Source organism: Mya arenaria, chromosome 13 (assembly GCF_026914265.1).
Source record: "Mya arenaria isolate MELC-2E11 chromosome 13, ASM2691426v1".
Taxonomy (NCBI): domain Eukaryota; kingdom Metazoa; phylum Mollusca; class Bivalvia; order Myida; family Myidae; genus Mya; species Mya arenaria.
The window spans coordinates 62,397,291-62,416,894 of NC_069134.1; the positions used below are offsets into that span (position 1 = coordinate 62,397,291).

Genomic DNA, 19,604 nt, shown 5'->3' on the forward strand with positions numbered 1-19,604 from the left:
CCTGGCGGGCGGCTTTTCCGGTAACAAGTTCTCTAACCCACCTGGCGGACGGAAGTACTCTCGCCCACATAGCGGCCGGACGTGCTCTAGCCCATCTACGGCTGGAAGTGCTCTAGCCCACCGCGCGTCCGGAAGTGCTCTGGCCCATCTGGCGGCCGAAAGTGTTCCAGCCCACCTGGGGGTCGGAAGTGCTCTAGACCACCTAGCTGCCGGCTATTCCGGTAACAAGTGCTCTAGGCCACTTGGCGGCCGGTATTTACTTGACAATTTTGAATATTTCTGAAGCTTTCAGACCACTATGAACAAAAAGCTATTCAAGTTTTTTGCTTCGGCCATAATCTTTACTTGTAATTTGGACGATTGTTCATAATTAAAGGTTAACAACATTGTTAACTATATGTTTGTAACTTTCAAATCGTTACTAATCGATTAATTTAATTTAATTGATCTGCTGTATTTCGAATAAGATTTGAGTCAACTGTTTCAGCAGATCTTGTTTGTTTTAAAATATGTGAGCACATCAATACAAATAAATTGTTCACGTTTAGAAGTTAACATCGTCATAGTACTGGTCTTAATTGAAACTTAGAACGATGTAGCTAATCGGATTGCTCGATATAAAAAAGGACCTCTACGTCGAATGGAGTCAAAAATTGCATATTGAATACAATCCCTTGTCGTATGTTTGACTTGACCTGCGTGCAAAAGTTATCCAAGTTCAGTCCAACTATAAAACCTACACGTTTTGAATTTTTGAAATTGGCCCTTTTTCTTTAAAAATATTTCGTTATTATTTGTTCAGGTTTTTAATTCATTTCTTCTGCATTGTATCCAAATTATAACGTGACATAAAATGTCAAGCCCTGGTTGATTTCTCTTCATAGAACGCGTTGGTCAGAACCGGGTACCTGAGGTTTCTTGTATCTACGTTGCTTAGGGATTTGTTTTCCAAAACATGTTGGCAAAACCACATATCCAGTATAAAACATTTCATCGCACAGTTCACTGATAAATAAACCGGATTTTAGCAGCAACCAATTGTAAGCATTCTCTTGGAAAATGATAAATATAAAATAATCAAAAATAACCAAATGGTATGAAATGATATGTAATGGAATTTATTTGGCATAGCATATATCTCTGATTTTACTAAATATTCAGGAGTCTAACGTGTGAAGGGTTGGTTACTCCTGAGGTTAGGATTAAAAACATTTAATTTCAGAGTGTTATATTATATTCAGTCGAAACCCGTTGGCTCGAAATCGCTTGGCTCTAATTCCTGGTTGGCTCGAACTAGATGTGAAGGACCGATTTCTTTACACTGAATGTAAACAATTCCGCTTGGGTCGAATTTTTCGAGGTACGAGGTATTTCCGCCGGTTCCTGGGAGTTCGAGTCAACGGGGTTCGATTGTTTACAGTTGTAAAGATTGTGTTTTTTTTGCTCGAGCATGTGTATCAGAAATAATAAGACGTACAGTGAACTTAATATAAATTACTCTGGAATCAAATATAAAAAAGGGTTTAAGCCATTTTAGCCTTATTTGGGCATGAATCCCTCATACCCAAACAGACCCCTTGTTTAAGCTTACAAGGTTGACATTTATCAGCTGTAAGAGCCCCCCCCCCCCCCCCGTATATCATAGAAATGTATCTGATTTGATGTTATCGTTGTATATTTGTTTAATTGAATGTATTATATATATATCATGTAATGAGGAACACTTTTTGTTCAAGTTAATATATAAGTTGAATCTTGAGTATCTTTAATCTAATACATAGTTCAGTGCGTACAAAATTATATGTAATTAGCAAATACGTAGCAATAAGCATGATAAAGATACTGAATGATAATGAAACATTTACATATGAAATGATGTACCATATTTTACATATAATAAAACTAATACATACAGTACAGAGTTGTTGATATATCTGCATGTTAAGTGAAGATGTACACAAAACATTTGAAATGCTCAAAAATGACTTTAAATTTAATAAATCGATTTCAAGAAATCGAGTTAAAAAGTATTTTGCGAGTTTAAATATATGCAATAAGTATAGTCTATAAAATCTAACGCACATATTCTAAAATCTTAGTTACGGAGAAAATATAATAAAAACACACTTCTAATTTCGTACAATTAAAATTATGGTAACACAAAAAAAACGTATGTAATATAAAAAACGCAAGTAAATATTAAGAAAAACACTATAGATACAAGTAAGAAGAGAGAGAGAAAGAGACAGACGATCCGCCTAGAACATGATTTCCGCCTACTTCATTTGCATAATCACCGCCCACCGAAACTCATCGCTCTAACGAACATGGCTGTATATATAAACAACGTCGGACGATAATCCACGGGAAAACATGGTCCAGCTGTGAAATTATATGTTCAGTTGACAGACGGATGCTTCCTGGATGTATCAGACGATTTGGAGCATGTAGGTTCGCACTTTGCACGCGCTGTCGTGGTCAAAGGTGACGTGTCTGATATCGCCGGATACGCGAAGAGTTTTTACTTCTGGACGTTGACGCGTGTAGCAACAAAAACGTTGGTTTTGAAATCGTCTGCTTTTTGTATTTGACAATGGGCTTCTGGTAGAAGCTTGATAATTCTTGTTAGGACAGTTCGGGAAGTATTTCACGCAGACGACAACAAATATAGATTTTTGTTAGGACAGTTCGGGGAGTATTTCACGCAGACGACAACAAATATAGATTTTTGTTAGGACAGTTCGGGAAGTATTTCACGCAGACGACAATAAATATAGTGATATACGAGTTGCAGTTTTAATATCTGGCGTTCCAAATAACAGTTGCTGCATCGTGCTAATAATCAGAATGTACTTTTAATAAGTTCATCTTTGAAGAAAGTGAAAGAAATATCTACGATAAGATGTGTGAATGAAATGGATTAATTTACAGACGTCTGACAATAAGTACTCCAGTTGGCTTCGCGTGAAATATTTATTGGAACATTTAGCCAATTTAGCCACAATTAGACTTGTGTAGATATATTTATTACGTAATTATATTTCAAATCAGATTGTGAAACGACATAGTTTAGGTTATCTGAAGTCTTTGAAATGCGTGATAAGCAAACTGGCTGATGGTTCTAAAGACAGGTGTTTTTGTGACAGTTGACTGTTGATTAGGGTTTATGTGTCAGAACAGACAAGTTATGATTACAAGAATTTTGACATGAAACATACCAGGAGGAGTTAAAAAAGAAATAGTATTAAAGACTTTTGTCTTAATGCGACGTATGACTGTATTACACAAATGATCACTATTCTGATAAATGGATTATTTAAATTAAGTTTCTATTAATAGCAGTCATTATTATTGTAGACAAGTGAAACTAATATTCCACTTAAAATAACATAAACAAACTGTGGGACTTTGATTTTAAACAGGTCTCCGAAGTTTGCTATCAAAGCTTTTTATCGAAAATTTTATACATAAACAAACGATCCCAGCCGCGGTGGAACAAAAATGCCAAGGAGGCGGAAAGACGCGAAAACTAGTGACGATGAGGATGATTCTGTCCTCAGAAAAGTGAATAAACACCTTCCGGTACAACGCCACGCCGCCAATGAGCGCGAGCGGAGCCGGATGAGGGTCCTCAGTAAGGCGTTTTCAAAATTAAAAACCACGTTGCCGTGGGTGCCGTCAGACACTAAATTATCCAAATTAGACACTCTTAGACTGGCATCCAGCTATATAGCACATTTAAAACAGATTCTGGACGGTAACGAGGAAGAAGTTGTGTGTCACCAGTCTACAAATATACATCCACTAAATTTGGTAAGTTTCTGGTCACTGGTATTAAAGATGGTGCAGTTTGATAGAGAAATAACTTGAATCGGGGTTAGAAAATGGGTATGTGGTTTAGAAATGAAGTTAACAAGGTTGGTTTTCTAATGGGTTGGTAGTTCAGAAGTTAAGTTAACAACGTTGGTTTTCTAATGGGTTGGTAGTTCAGAAGTTAAGTTAACAACGTTGGTTTTCTAATGGGTTGGTAGGTCAAAAGTTAAGTTAACAACGTTGGTTTTCTAATGGGTTGGTAGTTCAGAAGTTAAGTTAACAACGTTGGTTTTCTAATGGGTTGATAGTTCAGAAGTTAAGTTAACAACGTTGTTTTCTAATGGGTTGGTAGTTCAGAAGTTAAGTTAACAACGTTGGTTTTCTAATGGGTTGGTAGTTCAGAAGTTAAGTTAACAACGTTGGTTTTCTAATGGGTTGGTAGTTTAGAAGTTAAGTTAACAACGTTGGTTTTCTAATGGGTTGGTAGTTCAGAAGTTAAGTTAACAACGTTGGTTTTCTAATGGGTTGGTAGTTCAGAAGTTAAGTTAACAACGTTGGTTTTCTAATGGGTTGGTAGTTCAGAAGTTAAGTTAACAACGTTGGTTTTCTAATGGGTTGATAGTTTAGAAGTTAAGTTAACAACGTTGGTTTTCTAATTGGTTGGTAGTTCAGAAGTTAAGTTAACAACGTTGGTTTTCTAATGGGTTGGTAGTTTAGAAGTTAAGTTAACAACGTTGGTTTTCTAATGGGTTGGTAGTTCAGAAGTTAAGTTAACAACGTTGGTTTTCTAATGGGTTGGTAGTTTAGAAGTTAAGTTAACAACGTTGGTTTTCTAATGGGTTGGTAGTTCAGAAGTTAAGTTAACAACGTTGGTTTTCTAATGGGTTGGTAGTTTAGAAGTTAAGTTAACAACGTTGGTTTTCTAATGGGTTGGTAGTTCAGAGGTAAAGTTAACAATGTTGTTAACGCCATCGTTGTTAACTTTAAAATCGTAACTGCTCTGGAAGTTTAATGAATAAATCTAGCAAGATTTGAGACAACTGTTTCAGATGTACCTATTTTAGATATGTGAGAACATTATCAAATCGTTTTAAGTTATCAACGATGTCCTTTAAGACACGTTGTTAACTTAAACAAAGGTATAACCAATCGGCAAAATACCTCCATTTACAGACCTTTTAGCACCGTAACGTATTTTTATTTCGGTAAAAGTATTTCAACAGAAAGATTATGTTGGTGGTATTCAAAAAATGTTTGCAATAGTTTGTAAGAGACGAAACATCTACTCATGATGAACAAAAATATCCAAATTTTAACTAATATCTGGAGTCGGAGTTTTTGAATAAACGTGTCGATTTTGAAAACTATTTTGTGGAACGACATACGTTGTCGTATTTTATAAATATGTTATGGTCCTTTGAACTAGATATGCAGTGTTCTTATCTACGAGCTATGTCAGTTTGGTTTGTGGTCACCAAGCCGGAAAAGTGAGTTTCCTCCGGGTATTCCGGTTTCCTCCACAACAAAAGACCACACTATCGCGTACCATCGTGCCATCAAAAGTGATTAATATAATTTTAAAATATCTTGTTTCACAATTTTACAATTTTCCGGAAATATCTTTATACAAAATGAATACTTTTTATGTCAAAATAGTCAGTACTGCCCAATCAATAATGTATTAAGGCGAGTGCAGCTACTTTTTAGGAAAATATTTGCATTTTTGTAACCAGGAAATGAATTTAATCCATTATTTTTCATTATTCAATTGATTATCTTTCTTATTTGAAAACATATAAACTAGAACCCACAGGACGTTGTTTATTATGTAGTCTGGAGCATTATGGTACAAAATCATAGTTATATGGTGGACAGACTTTTCTGAAAAGAAAAATGCAAATGTCGAACTAAAAGCTGATAAAATTTTCTTCGTAAAATTTGGTCAAATTATTAATCCAAAAGATGGCACAAAGGATGTATGTTCTACTCCCGAAAAAGATTGATCTTTAAAACTAAATAAAAGTAAATTTTTGATATGTTTTAATTTTTGGCATTCCCCACCCATTTTTGCAATGTGGAGTGCCCTTAAAGCTGCACTCTTACAGACTGATTGTTTCAACATTTTTTTATTTCTTGGTCTTGGAATGAGCAAATGCTTGCGTAAATGTCCGGAAACCAGTGATATAGGACTACTGACTAAAGAGCTGATCTTGGTTTTCATATTTACGTTTAAAAATTAGAGTTCTATGACTTAAAGCGTTCCTATTGCTTTAAGAAAAATCAAATTTTGGGCAGTATACGAAAGAATTGAGATCCGATCCATTGTGAGTTATCTTTTATGACTAAATTGAAGGCACTGATGCCAAAATGAGCTGATTCTGAGACAAAATATATGAACAAAGTAAAAACGGACAATTTGTAAGAGTGAAGCTTTAAGGCTTGTAGAAATGTTGTTAGAAAATGACAAACAACGAAGATTTTTACAGTTGCATTATTTATTCTATCTACTATGCTGTGTTTGTATTTTAATACAAACATACTTCACTTTTTTGTTCTTTTGAATCAGTTAAGTTGTTAAGATCGCCTTCCTTTCATCCTAGAAAGGCTAAATATCCCCAAAACCACCGTGTAAAGCTTTAACAGGTGTGAATATTTACATACTTAAACGCATAACACCCGAAGTGCACCCTACTAATACATAAAAACAAACAGGCCAAGAATGATAAATATTTCGATAATTTAGCTGGATATTCCGGAAAACGTTAAATATACAAACTAGCGAGTTCGTGCAAACAGTGCCACGTGCTACTTTTTCCATTTACAATTATCGTTCATTCCATTTGCCATTATTTGACCAAAATGTGAATGCTTATGTATTCTTTATTGAGGGTTGATTGAAAGTAGATAAATTTTGCTCTTCCATTTTGAAGAAATATCTTTTATTGGGAAGAAAAACAACAACACACATGCAGCTAGATTATGTTTGTTATGAAATATTTCGTAATTACGACTTATATAACTCGCTATAAAGACTTATTATATCGTTATAACGACTCTCTATCCCGTTGACGATACCTTCTCGTTGAAAAGGGATACTCAGTTGTTTAAACGAGATACTAAGTCGTTATATTTACACCTCAACTTCCATTCCTTATATGAACAGCCTTTCGGCAATTGCGTTTTTCAATCGAGGGACGCAACATCTTCGGATATTTTCGGATCGGAATTCATTGCATAACAATATACATGAAAGCTATTGATGCTGTTATTGTTTGTATTGTGTCAGCAGGTCCCGAAAAATATAAATCAATGTTTCAATTTTACATTTAAAAATGATTCCCAAGTGGTTGATCTTTTCCCGCGATATTGTGACGTCATTTGAAAAAATGCTTCCGGTTACAGTCGGGTCATTCTATTTACAGAATGGGTAAGAAAGGGTTACTAAAAGATTTTCTTAAATGAAATGAAGTATTATTTTAACAATTATTGAATGAAATAATGAACTATTGGTGTAAATATAAGTAATGATTTGCGGGGTTGATGTCATTATCGGGGATATGAACGCAAATGGGCTGGTAAAATATGCGTGGAGTGGGTACTCCACATACTTTGACCAGCCCTATTGCGTTCATACCCCGAAGCTGACATCAAGCCCGCAATTCATTCCTTAAATAATAAGATACTACGTCGTATAAACGAGAATCTCTGTCTTTGAAACGAAATAATTTGTCGTTATTTAAAACGGGACACTAGGTTGTTTAAACGTACTAAGTCGTTTTTAAACAGTAAACTAAGTCGTTTAAACGATCCTTATATAAAATAATACTACGTGACACGTACAGGCTTCCGTGGAACATTCGCTATAAGAAACAAAGAAAGTTGTATCACACATTGCTGATCTGCCTTATAAACTACATGTGATTAACATCTGATTAACAAAGCAAGTTGTTTTTGACGTGATTCCTTGTTTCATTTTTATGCTGGCTAAATATTCAAATATTTAGCAAAATAACGCTAAAATGACACTTAAAATAATTTCGATTTACGACAAAATAGTCGTAGATCTTTAGTTGAAAGGTCCTAGATGTGTATTGGAATACATATTTGATTTTCAAATCCATCTTTATTTCTGTCATGTGTGTAGACATTTGCATTTTACAAATACCGATTTATTTACATGATAAATATGAATTTATGGCATACCTCATCTCCGTATTTCACCACGACAGTAAATTGTCTGCAGGAATCTTCTTCAATTTCAAATGTTTACATCTCATTTTTCAACATAACTGTAAATACATGTAGTCATTTCAGAATCTTCTTTAATATCTAATGCCATTTTGATGGAATTCTGAAGGAATTCCGTATCGAAATTGCCCTAAACAAGCTTCAATCATCTGTTCACATGTACATGGCAGTTAAATTTTGATGTTTTGACGGTGATGATGTTTTGTGTTTCTGATACCAAATGGAACAACAAGGCTTGAAGTGAATCTTGTATTGAAAATCAATTCATACAAATCTATATCGAACATACACATGTATATCAAACATACACATGTATATCGAACATACACATGTATATAGAACATACACATGTATATCGAACATACAAATGTATATCGAACATACACATGTATATCGAACATACACATGTATATCAAACATACACATGTATATCAAACATACACATGTATATCAAACATACACATGTATATCAAACATACATTTTGAAAGATAAACTTACTAATAATATATTTATGAAAAATATTATTAATGATAATAACATAAAATTATAACCGTGTATCTAAAAGCACAAACATTAAATGACGGGTGAGTGCTTAAAGATTTACAGTGATCAACTATCGTCTCATGAGGTAGAAATACCGTGTTTTCTGTCCCCTTCTTTTAAAATTAAACATGGTATTCTTCACAAGAACCATTGATTTCGATTTTTATTCATCGGTAAATTAATTATTTTAATTGTGGAACATCTTATCCGGGAGTAAGAGGGCATCTTTAATCTTGCTGTTTTTATTAGAACGATTGTGTAAGTTCTCCAAAACATTATTATTTGGTGTTTCACATGCTATGAGCTAAAGTATTGTCTATTCGAAGAAATTTTAAGTAAATACATATTCACTGACAATATAAAATTAACGATTTAGAAACAAAAAATCATACTTTTAGGGAATCATATTTTGAAAGAAATGAGATTTTTTTTTTTTTTAAATTAGAAAAATTATATGTCTTCATTTACATGCGATCAATTGACTGACAGTATCCTCCCTCAGCTTTCGAGGTTTTTTAAAACAATTGTTATGTCGGTTCTCCATATAGTTTAATTCTTGTTTAATATTTAATGAACGGTTTCAAGGAAGCTTTCAAACCTGGAATTAAAATAGTTTTGACAAGTGAGTGAACAGATTTGACAAATGTCTAATTTTGAAAGCAATTGATTGTAAACCCGAACTTGAGTACCAAAAAAATGTTTCTGCTGTCAGTAAAAAAAAACTCACACAATAATCAATTTTAAAGAAGGCTTCATTGAATTAGGGAATTACTTAGAAATTAATTATCGAATCGAACAGATGATACTTAATTAATTTCAAACAAAATGCTAATATGTCGCGATAAAATACTTTTGTCAGATTCGACAAATGTATGTACAGTCGAACTCCATTTGCTCGAAATCGCTTGGCTCGAATTGAATGTTAAGGACAGGTTCGAGCCAACGGGGTTCGACTGTATAAACTGAGTAACATAAATATGTTCGTATTGTATTTTATTGTCAATTGTGCTGTATCGGATTTAGATGATATAAACAACAGTAACAAAAGACAGCCAATAACGGTGTGTTGGAAAAACAAACTGTTTACATTCAATAAATATCAGGGCGAGGAATCATGTGATTTATAGGGGTCCTCACATGGATCCCGACGGGTCACAACCGATGTAAACAAACAAGTAAATGACGTTAATTTTTAAAAAACTTTTTTGACAGCAAATATATGAAAACATTTCTTAGCCTATAGAAGACTATGCAATTTTCTGCTTATACCGCTTTACCATTTACCATTTATTTTAATAATGCGTTCAGGTACTTAAATACTTATAGCATTTATAAACAAAAGTACGCGTGTGAAATATTTTAGTATTGCTTGTACCCATGTGTAGAACCCTTTTAGTAACTAGAGTCCTGGGCCGTATTCAATAAGCATCAGAGTTACAATTTCCAACTTAGTGAAACATTAGTTTTTTTCTTATTTGAATTTTAAGAGAACGAACAATGTTTGTACACCAAAAATATGAAAATAAGCAAGTAAAAAGGAATAAACAATATATGCATATGAATAAATCTGATAAAAAGTAGCGGATATTTAAAATAAGCGTTGTCAAAAATGACGAAATTCTCACTAAGTTGAAAATATTCGCTAAGATGCTTATTGAATACGGCCTCAGAATATAATAATTATACTGTTTGAAAAATAAACTGCTATGCTAACCTTCCCGTCCCTGCCAAGGGAGGGTCTGGCACTCTGTTGAAAGACTCGAAGTGAAGTGTAAATATTTGAGGAACAATTACCCGGGTATAACCGCGTCCAATTGACCAATGACAGATCATGTCAGTCACGTGATAGGAAAGCGTGCTGAACATGTAACATGTTTTGACGTGTTCATTTAGGTTAGCGAGTATTTGATAAATTGATATAATTGAAATCGTACACAAATGATTGAAGCAATGCTAGAACAGTCAATGTGTGTGTATACCACTGATAAATTACGGCATAAATGCTACGTCCAAAATTTTGCTTAAAATGAAGACATAAAACAAAGATAACTTTTAACCGCTTCTAGAGACCCGCCTTCATTTTATTACCGAAGTTTCGTTCTGTGGTTAGTTTTCTCAAACACTTCGATAAACCTTTTCCAAAGTAATGCCATCGGGCAGCGGTTTTGTGAAAAGGTTTGTCGAAGTGTTTTCAAAAAGTTGACTCTCAATCACTCTAGTAAAAGACCGAAGGCGGGCTTCAGTCAACGGCGTAGACTGCACTACGTTTCATTTAAAAGGGTGAATAAATAGTCAAGTTATCTTTGTTTAAAGCTGCACTCTCAAAGATATACCATTTTTACAAAAAAAAAAAAAATGTCTTGGAAAGAGCAAATGTTTGCGTAAATATCTGCAAACTAATGACAAAAGATCGATCGCTGATTTTAAAATCTGCGTTTGAAAATTAATGTTTTATGGCTTAAACCGTTACTAATGGTTTAAGAAAAATGCATAGAACATCAATGTTTTAACTTAAATGCAAAAATATGCGATCTAATTTTTGTCAGCAGTCTTATATAATTGGAGTCCATGGATTTTCGCAAAAATTGGCACGTTCCAAGACAAAATGTAAAAAAAGTTCAATCTATTTGAGTGCAGCTTTAAAGTCACCATTCAAAGCAAAACATTGCCTTCCGACGTAGCATTTATGGCGCAATTTATCACGTGGTATACACACTCTGTAGAATCTGAAAGTAAGACTGAACATTTAAAGTGCTACTTATAAATATTAAACAATTTATTATTATTATATTTTTATTAAAGCCTTCGGACTCCACACACTTTAACAAGCCCAATTGCGTTCATATCCCGAAAATGACATCAAGCCCGCAGTCCATTCATTAAATGGTCCCTAATGCAATAAGAAAGAGCATGAACAAATATTCTACGATGAAACATTCATCTTTAGATAAATAAAAAATGCTTATCACCTCGATAATACTCGTTATGTCCATGTATAGATGGAAAATAATATATAAATTTTATTAATAAGAAGAAAGTCATGTCAGCATACCAGCTTTGGTGCTTGTAATTCTCAGTTATAATATTGAACGTGAATGCTACGTATCAACTCTTATTGGGCCTAAAGAATATATTTGGATTGGGTTACCCAATCTTATCTATGAAATAGGCATCGAGTTTAATTTGAAAGAAATGAGCATAAAACACAGTATGTCTACCTTATAAGACTAATAGAACTCAGTAATTATTTTAGCACTCACCAATCATTTAATATGCGCTTTTTGCTATTAAATTCGCGGTTACAATCTCATTATCAGTAGTTAATATTTTCCATAAATGCATTATTTAGGTTTATCAGTCAAAATGTATTTCTGTTATAATGTGTATGTATTGATTTTGAATAAGAGTATCACTTTAACTACAAATCACCAATGATGACAATTACATAAAAACTTATACAATAATAATAATAATAATAAAAAAGCCTATTTCCCCTACGTTTATGAAAAGAATGTTACCAAACCATTATTCATTATTTTGGCCTTGACCCCTCCAGAATTTAACAAGATTACATTTTTATGTGTAATGTGTTTTCTGAAGCCATCAGGCGATGATAATTGACTGAACCAAATAACAGAAACAGAACATTTATTTCGTATTAATCAGTTCACACGATAGACACAATGATATAAGTCAAAGATGACCCATGGTCATGGATGAATTGATTATACATGCATCGTCGGCAACCACGGTACTTTCTTCTGTTTCATTTCATACATACGGTACACAATGAACGTAACACAATGAAGCATCGCGTTGTGTGTATCGGGGGTATTCGACGATGATATACATGGCGATCGGTTATAAAATGTATGAAAGACTATAAAACAAAAAAACAAAAACATTTGAGCAGTTGATATCGAAATTAAATAAATATTGTTTTGACTATATTTCTATAAGATGTCTTATGTATATGTATATGTACGTAATGGTGTTAATACACATGTGTGAATCAATATATCATTGATACTAAGGTGTCATTCACAAACAACAACAGATTCAAATATAATTATAAAGTACATTTAAACATGCAATTCGGTGAAACTATACAATAAGAATAAGTTTGTTGTTGCGATTGAAAATCGTCTATGCATCATTATGTTGTTGTTGTTGTTGTTGTTGTTGTTGTTGTTGTTGTTGTTGTTGTTGTTGCAATAATGATGTCAACGCACCTTAGGATCGGCTTAAAGTGAACAATGTATTAATGAATGGTCTAACACTATCAGTATCCCGTTATCAATTAGTGGGTTGTTGTTGTTGTTGTTGTTGTTGTTGTTATTGTTGTTTAGTTGTTGTTGTTGCAATATTGATGTCAACGCACCTTAGGATCGGCTTAAAGTGAACAATGTATTAATGAATGGTCTAACACTATCAGTATCCCGTTATCAATTAGTGGGTTGTTGTTGTTGTTGCTGTTTTTATTGTTGTTTGTGTTGCTGCTGTTGCAACTATGATGTCAACGCACCCTAGAATCGGCTTCAAGTGAACAATGCATTAATGAATGGTCTAACACTATCAGCATCCCATTATCAATTAATGAATCCTAATTGGTTATCAAATCACAGCGTTTACAAGGGTTATCTGCCGTGTATTGTTTCAAACCCTCATAAATGTCACCCTGGCGCGCCAGATTCCTTAAATCAATTTAAGGGCCCATAAACTACGATATTATGCGCTGTTAATGGCGTATTCATATCGCTACGTACAAGATTGGACGTAAATTGCGTTATTTAATGAGAAGCATTTAACTTGATTTAAGATTCGAGAATGTAATAAATACAAACACATTTAGCTGTAAAATTCTAAGTAACTTTCCTGCTATAGATAGGTTTAGCAACGACAAAAACTTTCTTACATTAAAGAAATAATATTTAATGAAAAAAAATATTTCATTTTATTTCTAATTATGCCAAAAACGAGAATTTTTTTTTTCGTTTCGGCACTGTAACATGTTTATACTGTGATGTTTGCACTGACAGTAATAACAATGCATGCAATCAATAAGTGATCAAAACATACACAACTAACTTAAGTTTAAAAGCTTTATTACATACGTACATGCATATCATTTCGAATGAAAATGTTAAATCATTTGCTTGATGCGCGCAATACATAAAAATACATACTAAATTATATATGAAATGTAACATGGTACCAATCACTTGTATTGACTCAAATATAGGCAACAAACCTTTATGTATTATATATGAAATGTAACATGGTACCAATCACTTGTATTGACTCAAATATAGGCAACAAACCTTTATGTATTGATTCAAATATAGACAATAGACACAATCCTTTATGTATTGATCCAAATATAGACAATAGACAATAACCCTTTATGTATTGATTCAAATATAGACAATAGACAATAATCCTTTATGTATTTTCAAATATAGACAATAAATAATAATCCTTTATGTATTGAATCAAATATAGCAAATAATCTTTTATGTATAGATTCAAATATAGACAACAATCCTTCATGCATTTACTCAAATAATTATGGTAGAAACTAATGTATGATTTAAATACAGTAAAAAAAACTTATGTATTGATTCAGATATAGGTAGAAAACGCTAATGTAATGATTAAAATATAAGCAGTAAATACTAATGTATTGATTCAGATATAGGCAGTAAATACTAATGTATTGATTCAGATATAGAAAGTAAATGCTAATGTATTTATTTAGATATAGGCAGTAAATTCGAATGTATTGATTCAGATATAGGCAGTAAATACTAATGTATTTATTTATATATAGGCAGTAAATACCAATGTATTGATTCAGATAAAGGCAGTTAATACGAATGTATTGATTCAGATTTAGGCTGTAAATAGTAATGTATTGATTCAAATATAGGCAGTCAATACTATTGTATTGATTCAGATTTAGGCAGTAAATAATAATGTATTGATTCAGATATAGATAGTTAACACTTATGCATTGATTAAATATAGGCAGTAAATACTAATGTATTGATTGAAATATAGGCAGTAAATACGGATGCATTGATTCAGATATAGGCAGTAAATTCGAATGTATTGATTCAGATATAGGCAGTAAATACTAATGTATTTATTCATATATAGGCAGTAAATACCAATGTATTGATTCAGATAAAGGCAGTTAATACGAATGTATTGATTCAGATTTAGGCAGTAAATAATAATGTATTGATTCAAATATAGGCAGTCAATACTGTTGTATTGATTCAGATTTAGGCAGTAAATAATAATGTATTGATTTAGATATAGGTAGTAAACGCTAATGTGTTGACTTAAATATAGGCAGTAAATACTAATGCATTGATTCAGATATAGGTAGTAAATACTAATGTATTGATTCAGATATAGGCAGTAAATACTTAATATAAATTGATTCAAATCTAACTATTTTGGTAACTTAGACGCTTTCAATAGTGTGACTTGGGCTAAGTATTATTTCACTGACCATTCAAAGGCAGTTCGAATAACATTTATAATTTTTAAAATGACTACATAGGGATAAAATGCTTGTAGACAGCTTTTCATTGTATTTTCCTGTTTGAAGTAGATATACATTCTTTCCTTTAATAACTTGTAATCACGCTAGAGTTCGGTATGCTTGCTTTTTGGGAGTCCCTGTGGAGTGGAAAGGGCCTATTTAATTTTGATCATTAAGTATATTTTAAGTAAGTTTTATTCATCGTGATAAGTCAATATAACCCGCGATCGTATGCATTAAGTGCATTGTCATAAATGTACAAACCAGGGTGAATACAAAATGAATGGACTCTGAGCATGATATATTAAATCAATTATGTTGTTGCATTTTGTTCAATTTCCTTGCATTTTCATAAAAAAGATACTTCAATTTTCATCTCCACAGTAAATTGTTTGAGAATGTCAGTTATTTTCGGAATTGTTCATGTTTGGATTTGCCTTTTTCAGAGACTAACGGGTTTGATTGCTAAAACATTTATTATTTGATAAATCATAAATTGCTTCTTGAGAGTCTGTATTAAGGATAGGAATGGCAACGAGTACCCGAGTACTCGAGTACTCGATCAATCATCCGAGTACCCGAGTACCAAATCACTACTCGAGTACTCGAAAAAAAACATATATTTTTATAAAATTCACGATTAACAGACCAGAACAGAACATTTATTGTTAACTTTTAAGGAGTTTGACATTTCTCAGTATTAACTATTATATCAAAGCCTGTATGTACATGATTGATTTGGAGGTCATATAGATGTGTATTAGGAGATAGGCAAAATGATGGATGCAAAAACAATTGTTTTCAATTTCAATTTCAATGCATCTTCAATTGACTTTAAATAATGAAAAATAAGCATATGATTTGTGTAAAGATAAAGCAATAATAGCCTTTATTCCTGGAGTTTTCAATATTAGCTATGTGGCCACGCAAATCCCCGTTGAAAAAGCAACCAGACACAGCCAATATTATTTTTTATCTGTACACAAATCCTATGGATTTTTTTATTCTTAATAGTCAAATGAGTCTAACGTAAGATTGCATTAAAATTAAAAAAATCGCACCTTATCAAGTGTAACATATACAATCTTCAATCTTATGTATTGTTCTTCTTCAAATTCATTTTATTCAAATGGACCCTTTCAAATGCCTATAACGATATACTATGAACAATATTACATAGTCATCTAATTATTCCAAATTAAAAATTACAAAACCGAAATTGTGAAAAAATACACTTTAAAATAATTATACACTTTCTTTGCTGATTTAGAGTTAGTATAGATATTCAGTACAAAGTGTATATTTAAAAAGAAAATTAATTTTTAAAAAGTCAATATTTTTTACAATTTCGGTATTGTTTGGAATCAAAATCCGGTGCCGGTGAAAAAAGTCAATGGTATAACTGAATGGCCTAAATTACAAAATGGAAGTAGGACGTTGGTGAAATTAACATCTACATGTCATTCGTTTAAAATATTTCAGTAATTAATTTGAAATATGTTATTCAGTAACTTAAAATATTTTACTCATTAATTTGAAATATTTTACTCATTAATTTTAAATATTCCACTTGTCTCATTTAAATTTCATTAAGAAACAAATATGGATGTAAAGTTTCAAGTGGATCGAGGCCCCGTTGTGCTGAACTAAAGACGTTAAGAATATCGAATTAAAACGATATGAACGAAACCTAGCAGCCATTAAGTACTGGTGTGTATACTTACAAAAATAAATAGTTTGATGAGACCAAGTCGCATAACCATTTAGGTTGTGTAAGAACATTCTAACAAAGTTTTTAGTGGTCTACATTATACTGTGTAAACTACCCATTAACTGAGCCAGCCATTGTTTATTCTACAGCTTCACCTGATTAAAATCATTAACGGTTGACTGCTGATTTACTGAAACAAATCACTTGCAAAACTTCTGCCTTCTCATTGGACAAAACTTGAGAAATTCTGCCTTCTCATTGGACAAAACTTGAGAAATTCTGCCTTCTCATTGGACAAAACTTGAGAAATTCTGCCTTCTCATTGGACAAAACATACTGACCACTAAACACACTTATGTTCATAATGACAAGATCGGGTAGTGAAAAGGCATTCAGTCAAGGTAACAAGGTGCATATAAGACAACAGTTATATAATAACACTATGAACACTACGGGAACAAAGATATCAGCCAAAAAAATAACAAAGTGCCTGTTTAAAGACACAGTTAAGCTAACGCCTTACATAGGCGCAGACACGCACACAGCGTACAAAGCAACACTTGCAGACCACAAATGCATCAAACTATAGTAATTTATAAATGTTAGGGTTATCGCCATGATCTGTCAGCGAAAAAAAGGAGTTAACTTCATACCCCCTCACCCCATTTAGCTGTACAAATTTTTCACAAAAATGGATTTGTGAAACGGGTGATCACATGTTTCACAAATTTGTGAAAGTAATAATTTATGAATTTCGTGATCCAATCGATCTTAACTAAAACAATTCCACATATATATATTTATGGTTAGCATAAATTACATACACATTACATAACATTTCAGGGTTATTATGTGTGTTTCTTTGTTGCTGTTATTTGTTTCTTTGTCTGTCTTTTTCTGGGGTTGGGGGTGAGGGTGATTATCTGAATAAGTATGTAAGTATATTGTTATCAAGAAATAATTTTATACACTGATATCTACGTATGAAAAATGTAACGTTAATATGTTTTGTGTTTACAAATTTATGATTTAATATTTAGGTAAAACATGATTCTTTATATGCGTTATTTTCTTGGTGGTGATTGGTAATTTTTTGAACGAATGAAAATAAAACACCTTTTCATATAGTTCCAATTTCATTGGACTTCATTTGTACCAAATTACAAACATTTGTTTACAGAGTTTGCTCGGCTTTATGTTAATATTACGCAAACTTTCCGCATTCGGAACTCCTCGGCCATCTTTATCGAAAGCAACCTCGGATGTATACAGGTACATGAGCAAAAGTAGATCGTTAAATTTTGAATTATATCATTAATTAAACGTAGTGTTTTAGCTTGTATTTGTTTATCTCGAATTCTGACATGGTAAACCGTTCATATACATTCGAGGTTGTTTTCGATAAAAATTACCGAGGAGTTCCGAATGAAACTTTCCGAAAAACCCTCGTTAATCATTAAGCTAATCGCAATAAAACTGTTGTATGCCCTTATTTACAAAGGTCAATTTTTAGAGGAGAAAAGTTTATAGTTAGTTGTTTATTAATTCGGTTGAAATAAAGATACTTGAATTTACTTTACTGATATTAAAAAGTGATAATCTGTTTTTCAGACATGGCCGTTCAGTTTTCAAGGCAAGGGCGATCACTCTAACCTGTCTCCGCTAGATAGCACGCGCAGCGACAAAGACACAAGCAGCCTATCAGAGGACCATAATCTCGATGACCTTGTAACCGAATCACCATGACAACGGATTATTTTGTGATTATGGATTTTGTAGTTGTGATTTTTGGTGTGTGCGTTTGTGACACTGTGTGGTCCTTATATTCTATTAAATTTCTGATTTTAGTATTGTAGATCAAAGAATTTTATGGGGAACTCCGAAAGAAGTTGTTTATTTCCGAAGTTTCATGAAAAAATTAAATTAATAACACGGCTTCGATGACCTAGATTATTTTTATGTAATATATAGGTTGAATATATCATATAAAGTCAGGAGATCGAAAAGTGCTCTTTAAGTAAGTGCCTTACATATTTATTTTACAGTTGTATTCATAGGTGGTTATTTCGGATTACCCTGACTCAAAGGGACCGACCATTCAGTGCCAAAGTACATTTGCACATGCTTACATGAGTCAAAGTAAGTTGAGAGTGATATTTAATAGCATGGTTTGTGCATTGAAGGATTTTACAATCTGTCGGCGAAATAAATTTTTAAACATGTTGTAATTTTTATTTTTTATCCATGTTAATAAGATAGAATATACCAAGTTAGTGTTAAAGTCAATATGAGCAATTTGAAACTTTACATTAATGATACAAGGGTTCGCTTTAACCCGCATTAGGCAGTTATTGGGCCGAAATTTGTTAAAGTTATCATCGCTGTTAACGTCATCGTTGTTAACTTTCAAGACTTTACTGCTCTAGAAAATAAAACGACACACTTATGATCTATTGCATTAAAATTAGCATTGAGACAGCTGGTTCAATTGTACTTGCTTTATTTAAATATATGAGCATATCGTCCAATATTTCAATTTAAACGTTCACGACTCAACATCGGTCCAATGACTAGCCATTTTGCGATGAGACTAGCAGAGTTTTATATATTTCAAACAAAGACGAGTTGACGCATACAGTTTCTAAATTACGCCGCTCAACTAGAAAACAAATAGGGGCTTACCTTTATCGGATTCTATTGAAAGCCCTGTATTATCAGAAACAGTTGGCTCCAAG

General features: G+C 32.7%; 1 protein-coding gene across 1 annotated transcript; it reads left to right on the forward strand.

Moving 5' to 3' along the window:
- Positions 1 to 2,402: 2,402 nt before the first annotated feature.
- On the forward strand, positions 2,403 to 19,092 carry LOC128214926 (transcription factor 21-like). The gene is made up of 2 exons (XM_052921641.1): positions 2,403 to 3,813; positions 18,481 to 19,092. Exons 1-2 carry the CDS (start codon positions 3,502 to 3,504, stop codon positions 18,613 to 18,615), a joined length of 447 nt encoding a protein of 148 aa, XP_052777601.1. The 5' UTR covers positions 2,403 to 3,501; the 3' UTR covers positions 18,616 to 19,092.
- The last annotated feature ends 512 nt before the right edge of the window (positions 19,093 to 19,604 follow it).

Bases quoted from the DNA above. Each gene is read 5' to 3' on its own strand.
- LOC128214926 (XM_052921641.1), top strand. From the start codon at position 3,502: ATGCCAAGGAGGCGGAAAGACGCGAAAACTAGTGACGATGAGGATGAT. The intron at 3,814-18,480 runs GTAAGTTTCTGG...TCTGTTTTTCAG, and splicing joins ATATACATCCACTAAATTTG to ACATGGCCGTTCAGTTTTCA.